This window comes from Frankliniella occidentalis, unplaced genomic scaffold, assembly GCF_000697945.3.
Source record: "Frankliniella occidentalis isolate FOCC.00 unplaced genomic scaffold, Focc_3.1 Scaffold251, whole genome shotgun sequence".
Classification (NCBI taxonomy): Eukaryota; Metazoa; Arthropoda; class Insecta; order Thysanoptera; family Thripidae; genus Frankliniella; species Frankliniella occidentalis.
Window position 1 is genome coordinate 374,363 of NW_026267377.1, and position 7,524 is coordinate 381,886.

Sequence of the window (7,524 nt, forward strand, 5' to 3'; positions counted from 1 at the left end):
CCCCCCCCCTCCTCTCCTTTTCTTTCCCTCTTTCCCTCTCTCCCTATCTCCCTCTCTCCCTCTCTCTTTCTCACATACTCTGAACACGTTGAGTCTCAGGGGGAGGGGGTAGCAAACCCGTGTTATTATGACCACGCGTGTGGTCACGTGGTAATCAACGTGTTAAAGGGGAGGGACAGTTATTTGTACCTAGGTTAGATGTATCGTTCTGCACATCGCCATCAGATATAAATTCGTCGGTAGAGAGGTACAACTGCTTCTTTTGTCTGAAACATAGATACAATATTGTATCTAAATTAATTAGATGGACACACGGACATATTTTACCTACCTACGTGCAAAAATTGTTTCTTTCAAGTCAGTGTCTATCCTGTTTTCTTCCTTCCCCATCTTTCCTCCGAGTTATGAACAGTAGTGGGGCACGCGGAACAAAGCAGTCGCTGCCCAATTGTGCGCGAACATGCTCGGGGCCGGGGCCGCGCGATGGACTTTGACCCTTATTCCCTGGTGTGGCATTGTCCGACCTGGCCCCGGGCTGCTGGGTGCTACCGCTGCCCGCGGGCCGATTGGCGCCAGCACTGTGAAAAATATTCGCAAGCTTACAGGAAAATTTTCCATGATGTGAGTCCGTAAAATTACAACTTAAAGTTGTAAACTTACAATCACTACCTATCGACTTGGACTTAATCGATGAGCCAAAATGGTCCACCGTAAATTTACAACATTATTCTGTAAAATGTCGTTACTTTACGAGGAAATTTTTCACAGTGACGCGGGCTCCACTACACTAAGCCTGTGCTAACCTCTGAACTGAAATTATTTCCAACTTTTCGGCACTGTATTTTCAACAAGATATATGAACCTCATCGAGTCATCATTAGGTAAAGACGGGTAAAAATAAAAGTACACTGAATTTTCGTTACCCTTTAACGCAAATAATTTTGTCATGAAATTTATTTATGGGCACAAGCCGCACAAGTAGTGGTTTGAGCACCTCCGGTCGTAGGGTAACGAAAATTCAGTGCACTTTCGTGTTTCTAATGATGAATCACTCGTTACGCTCAATATGTCCTCCCGTTGACAAGATCACGCCGTAAAGGTGAAAACAATGTCGGTTAAGTGAGCACAGTCTGCTCCTCTCCAGCCAGCCGCCACCATAAGGAGGTCGTGGCGGTCGCGACCGCTTAGGCTTAGCGGCGGCCCGATGCCTACGACGTCACCGAGACAATGGCCAGGGCCAAGGGTGGGTCCGGCAGGAGGGGGGAGGGGGTCAACTGGAGGACTGGAGGAGCCACTCCAGGCGGTCGCTTCTTGCTCAGATTGCCGCCGAGCGGAGGGGGGGGGCTAGAGGGGGCGCCCGCGGGCCGCGCAGGTGGGTAAGCCTCTTGGGCGGCTTGTCAAGTCGAACTAGAGCCGGGCCTGGGATGGAGAGGAGCTCGTGAGTTCGCTCCTGGATCCCCGGTCATCCCTAATAATATTCGCCCGCGCTTAAGACTTGGCAGCTGAGCCTGGTTCAGTTACGATTGGATGGAGAGGGGAGGGGGCGGAGACAAGCCGCAAACTGGGGGAAAGTCGCGGGAGAGCTGATACAGCTGCGGCCCTAGTGGACGTGGCGTGCTTAGCGTGCATCTCGACGTGCACAAGAAGAGAGAATAAGAAGATGAATAAAGCGCCTCCTGCTGCTCTGGCCATCTCTTGCCACGCTATCACTTCCTCAAGACCATGACCCTCTGCTTTCAGGACACACGCAGTGCTGGATCGAGCTGCCGCAGCGCTGGCACTGGCGCCTGTACATCACCGTCGTGTTCCTGGCGCTGTTCGCGCTGCCCGCCCTCATCATCTCCACCTGCTACACCGTCATCGTGTGCACCATCTGGAACAAGAGCCACGGCATGGCGGGGCCACGGCGCCGGCCGCGCAGAGGTGCGGGGGAGGGGAACAAGGGCGAGACCAACTCTGATCGATTTTGTCGTTTCGGAAAGCGAGAACCGCGTGTCACGTAGGGTATAGTCAGGTCGTCAAATGTCGCGTTAACATCGTCTGTCACCAATTTCCCCGCAGATATAATTTGGGACACAATGTGGTTTGTTGCCCCCCCCCCCTCCCCTCCAACCTAAAAATTTCTGCTTGGGCAGCTAAAATAAAAAGTTGATAACGATGTCTGTGTTCTTAGGGTCGTTGTCCCCTCATTAGTACATTTAACATAATTTGGTTTGAGAGAGTTTTCTTTTAAAACAGTGCACTTATTTGATGTGTTTTGTGCAGGCGCCGGCGAGGGCGGCATGCAGCGCGCGCTGATGTCGGGCCCGCTGCTGAAGCGCGTCAAGAGCGTTCCCTCGCGCTGGGGCTGCACCGACTCGGCCGCGGGGACGGGGCCGGCGGTGCTGGACGGCTCGCTGGCCTCTGTGCCCGCGAGGACGGGCTCCAAGGGGAGCTCGCGGAGCCGGGGGCCGGGCTCGGGCCACCGCGGCTCGCACGTCAACTCGTTCCGAACGCGCCCCTTCACGTCGGCGGCGACGGCCTGCTCGCAGGCGGGCAGCTTCCACAGCGGGCCTCCCAGGGACGAGTCCGACTGCCGGCGAGCCTCCTCCCGGGGCATCATCCCCCGCGCCAAGATCAAGACCGTCAAGATGACGCTCGTCATCGTGTTCGGTGAGCACGCAGCGCCAGCTCCGCACGCCATTTAGCTCAAAGCGACAATGAATTGAAAACCAATAAGATTGGTGAACGATTTTGCACTAATGAAATATAGGCATTGGCGGTGAAGTTGAGGGCTACATCCCTGCAAATGGTCCCTGAGAGTTGAAAACTATTGATTTGATAGCTGGAATCGAGAATCTTTTTGGCCGGTCGTGACAACGAACCCCCTTGAAATCTACGAAATCAGTGACTCATGTTGAACGCATGTTCTTTCTGTCTCAGTGTTCGTGCTCTGCTGGAGTCCGTACTTCGTGCTCAACCTGCTGCAGGTGTACGACGGCATCCCGCGCACGCAGACCAACATCGCCGTGGCCTCCTTCGTGCAGAGCCTCGCCCCGCTCAACTCCGCGGCCAACCCGCTCATCTATTGTCTGTTCTCGACGCACATCTGCCGCACGCTCAGGTCAGTGCGAGTGGCCTGGGAGAGGCGCCACGTGCTGGGTCCGCGCGCTGCTGGTTCTCGAGGGTCCCAGAGGGTCCCCCGAGGCGAGGGTCCTCCAAGGCCGGTATCCGGTGACCTCGACCCAGTCTGGTCCCGGGACGTGGGACGGGACGGGCAAGCCTCATTTAAAGTTGTCGCTGCCTACCTTTAGCAGCGCCGCCCGCCCCTGCCCGCTTTGCCCTGGTGCTGTAACGCTGTCCTGCCCGCAGGAAGGTGCCGCCCTTCACGTGGGTGCTGGCGCTCAGGGAGTCGCCCGCCGCGGTCCCGGACCACAACTCCGGTGCGACGGAGACGGTCACGCACCTGGGCACCTCGCCGTGCCGCCGCGCCGCCCTGCACCGCCACCACGTCACCATACGGATAGCCGGGCCCCGCGCGCCCAGCGTCGCCATCTCGGCCGTCTAGTCGTGCTTAGTCTCAAACTGAAGCCATCTATTTTTATCCTATTGTTTACTGCTAATAATCGTTTTAGAGGCATCTGTGATTTTTTGTTTTGTTTTCATAATCGGTAATAAAAATGCATGAAGATGCTGCTTCAGGCGGACAACTTTCTGGCAGCTAGAGATAGGGAATTTCATACACAGGGTACTTGGCAACCCATAGTATAAGACTCAAAGATCAGTACGTCGGCACCAAGGGGTGTGTGGGTATCGAAGTTATATGAGTGTTTGTTTTACGCAGGGTTTTTTAATTGCATTATTATTTATTTATTTATTTATTTATTCGAACTTAATGTTAATATTTATTATACCTTGCAAATACACATAGAATAAGTTTTCGGGTGTAATTGATGACACGTCTCGTTTGTGAGGGATTAAATGCTTCAATACCTTTTAAATTACGTAATTTGTAGTCTTACATTCTAGTCTTTTCAAAGGAAAAAAATGTACTAACGATGAAACGATGAATAATTTGCTAATAATAAAACCAGCCCTATTGTTTTGTAGTCACGCTCCCGTGCTTTTCCCCACCATTACTTACTTGGAACTTCTTGTTTGAACGCGGCCGCATAGCTTGGTGCGCGCGAAAGCAGTGCCGCCAACTTTCCCCCGCGACACTACACACGCCCTCCCCCTAATGAGGACCGCCCCAGGCGGCTCCAGGCGGCTCCAGGCAGCTCCAGGTGGCTCCAGGCGGCTCCATTCAGCGCAGCAGGCGTGCCGGAGGCTGCTGTGCGCGAGGCTGCTCGAGGTTATCTCGAAATGCTTTGAATTTAGCCGTGCTTCCGCCACGCCGCCGCCGCCTCGCGTGTCGTCGCCTGACAACCTTGGAAAGCAGTAAGGGAGAGACGCCTTGAGCAGGTGTGGCGGCTAGCAGAGGGCGGCCTTGAACATTGGGAACTGGAGCAGCAGCTCCGCCCTGCCCTGCCCGCGGGGCTGCGCACAAAACAAGGGCTGACCTTAGCCGCCTACGCCCGGTCCGCCTTCTCCATAAACTCCCTCTCGCTTATCTCTCTGGGCGAGCTTTTTACGTCAAATGTTCAGGATCGGCGGCGCGTCCTAATTTTTCAGCCCCCGCCCCTCTGCTTTGAAAAGGCATTAAAGCGGGATTAAATGAAATCGAACTGGCTCTGTAAAAAGTCTACCAAGCATTGTAAACTTGAAACTTGCTATTTGTAAACTTTAAACAGTGCCTGTTTGCCTTTCTTCCTCTCTGCATTCTCTCCATATGAGGAAGTTGCCCGATAAGAGGAACATGAAGAAGGTAGCACTGGGGAGGTGGCGTGGCGTAGCGCCGTCCCTAAACAAAGCAGAAGATGAGCGACAGTCTAGCAGAGGTTAGGACGCGTGTCGTTAGATTTCAAACAGTATAGAACGGCCTATACATCAAGCAACTTGGTACCACCTATACGAAAGTTTATTACGACAGTTGAGTCTTTATCATCGAGTTATAATTGTACCAATTTAATATGTCCGTACACTAACCTAAACAACGACACCGGGACGGTTTAGAGGATTGTATAAACTTACTTTTCCGAAGCCAAACTTTGCAGAAGCACTTTTTGACACTATATTGTTACGCCGGTCTAGTATGGGACCAATTTTTCTTTAAAAATTCTACAAAACTTGATTAATGATCACACATCCACTCGCGACAAAACACAGTATGGTCATCCGGCGTTCTGCTTTGTTTAGGGACGGCGCCACGCCACCTCCCCAGTGCTACCTTCTTTTTGTTCCTCTTATCGGGCAACTTCCTCATAGCTCTACTCTAGTGTGTGGCTGGCCAATTGCAGCATGAGTTCCGCCAGCAGCACTGATTAGCTGTCATGGCTTTTGTCGGCTAGGCAGGTACTTTCAAGCTCTGCTCACAGCTCATGCAGGGTAAGCTGTTCCCGGAAAGCGAGCCGGGAAGCCATTAGTTCCTGAAGCAAATATGATCACTTCAGCGCATGTTTTGCTGCAACAGTTTAAAAGTTAGCCAATTTCTGGCCAGCGCTACAGCTACAGCAGATGGCATTGTTATCTTCTTTCGTGTGAGCTGGGAAGGGGTTCGTTGGTCACGGGTCACCTATGCTCAGCGGCCTTCGCTATACTCTCGGCCTGCCTCGCGGATAGGCTCTCATGGTCGCAGGCCGGGCGAGGCTCACAGAACTTCGGCGAGCGAGCGGTGTCACTGGCCGGGAGGCAGCGCGGGGCAAGGTAGGCAACATCTCGTCTGCAGTGCATGCGTGTACTGCGGGATGGCCTACCCTATGCTCCACAGGCGCTGAGCCCCCGTAAATTGCGTATTCTGATAAAGGAGCCGAGTGATCGGAGGGGAGGGGGGAGAGGGGGCGGAGCTGAACGCAGCGGTCGCCACAAACACACCAAGGCCCCTGCAGCCCTGTTCTAGAGGAGATGGGAGGGGGCGGGGTACGTTTGCCCCTTCTGGTAGAGACAGTCTTGGGGACTGTCAAACAACGGACGTACTGGACGATCCCTATGTGACACTCGCAGAAGTAAGTTTACACCGGCGGCAGCTCTTCCCTGCAGCCGTGCTGGCCGTCAGTTTATATGGCCGCTGGGCGACCAGTCAACCGGTTCAAACGCCAGTCTGCCCCCTGCGCCTCCCCCCGCCCTCGCCGTTTCCCATCAAAATACCACGGATGAAAATGATTCGTTTGTCCAGCGTATGTAAATAACTCTGCTCTTTGTACACCACTTACTTTAATCCTGTCTAATTGAAACTTCGTCGAAACTCTCCGCAAAGTCAGCTTCCCAGTCGCACGATCTGTCGGTTCAAGGAATGCCCTGGTGTTTTGGTGATAGCCCCACTCTCGTGGAAACTTCGCCAGGTTCAACCAGTTTCAAAAGCAGCACTCTTTCGTGGCTTCTTGCTTGTTTTCGTTTGGGAACACTGCGTGAAAACACGTCGTAGCGGAGGTGGAAGTTTGGGAGCGCGCGGTGCATACTTTGCGGTATGCACATGGCACGCGCCCGCTGCAGCCGCCTCCGACCACACACGGCCACGCCCCGCCACCTCAGCGCTGCTGATAAAGAAAAGCCCCGGGCCCGAGCCGAGCGGAGCGCAGCCGAGCCGGGCCGAGCCGGGCCGAGCCGGGCCGAGCCGGGCACGACGGGGGCCGCGCGTCCCGCCGCCAGCCGTGCACGGCTGAGGTGTGCCGTCAGACAGTCTTTTTAAGTCCAGACAAGCGTTCAGCTTCGAGCAGCGGGCCGCGCGCGAGTCGTCACCATACCATCGCCGTCAACAACGCCGTCCTCTCGATCAGAGTCGCGCATTGCCAGGGGTTGCACCACAGCCCCCCTCTCTCCGCCGCCGCCGCTCAGCAGCTTCGCCAATCGCCACGCCCCTGCAGCCGCCCCGGCGCGGTGCGGCAGGGCCCCGGGCTCTACTCGCTCCGCTACACACCTGTTGAGGCGCGGCCGCCCTGGGCCGGGGCCGGGGCAGCTCTAGGAGGCGGGGGCCGCCGCCGCCCTCACAGCGCCGCGCCAACCCCAGCTCTGGAGAATGGCCCCCGCAATGGTAGGTCTAACCACAGGGCACAGGGCAGGTGAGAGGATGAGCACAGGTTCATTTGTGCTATGGGGCAAATTAGACACCACAGAAGTATACTTCGATCTGTCGACCTGATTGGTCAGGGCTGTTAGAACCTCGAGGAGGGACTGTCATTGCGGCTTAGCATTTGAGTTGTTTTATTCGTCATCAATAAATTATGCAACCGTATCTGTTGGAAAGAATGGCACTAAATTAATTCCATAGTTGCGATTGATTCCAATGAAATCGCACCGGAAACCACATAGTTCAAATGATTAAAGCATTTCTCCAGTCAGTTAAAGACAACCTTCGAGTTGCAGAGTCTCGTTTGGGTCCGGCCAGTACAGACCAGTTCTGTTGCAGGCGCGAGAAGAGGTGGGTGAGGAGGCGGCGGGGAGGAGGGG

General features: G+C 54.7%; 2 protein-coding genes across 3 annotated transcripts in view; both read left to right on the forward strand.

Moving 5' to 3' along the window:
- The first annotated feature begins 1,227 nt into the window (after positions 1–1,227).
- Positions 1,228–4,088, forward strand: LOC113218464 (alpha-2A adrenergic receptor-like). Its single transcript, XM_052273167.1, has 5 exons — positions 1,228–1,243; positions 1,741–1,923; positions 2,266–2,652; positions 2,923–3,103; positions 3,352–4,088. The coding sequence occupies exons 1-5, from the start codon at positions 1,228–1,230 to the stop codon at positions 3,545–3,547; spliced, it is 963 nt and encodes a 320-aa protein (XP_052129127.1). The 3' UTR covers positions 3,548–4,088.
- A 2,643-nt stretch (positions 4,089–6,731) lies between these two features.
- The window catches only part of LOC113218463 (sodium-coupled monocarboxylate transporter 2), a 10,209-nt gene continuing 9,416 nt past the window's right edge, over positions 6,732–7,524 (forward strand). Inside the window, exon 1 of one of the 2 annotated variants that reach the window (XM_026438831.2) lies at positions 6,732–7,108. Coding sequence is in view for 1 of the 2 variants with exons in the window: in XM_026438832.2 (XP_026294617.1) it covers positions 7,094–7,108 (15 nt within the window). In the remaining variant the exon portion in view is untranslated. The remainder of the gene's footprint in view (positions 7,109–7,524) is intronic. The other variant, XM_026438832.2, reaches the window with a different exon arrangement.

What these genes read in the sequence shown, in the direction of transcription:
- LOC113218464 (XM_052273167.1), top strand. An exon ending in GACGCTCGTCATCGTGTTCG is followed by an intron (nt 2,653 to 2,922) that starts GTGAGCACGCAG and finishes TTTCTGTCTCAG; the next exon opens with TGTTCGTGCTCTGCTGGAGT. An exon ending in CACATCTGCCGCACGCTCAG is followed by an intron (nt 3,104 to 3,351) that starts GTCAGTGCGAGT and finishes TCCTGCCCGCAG; the next exon opens with GAAGGTGCCGCCCTTCACGT.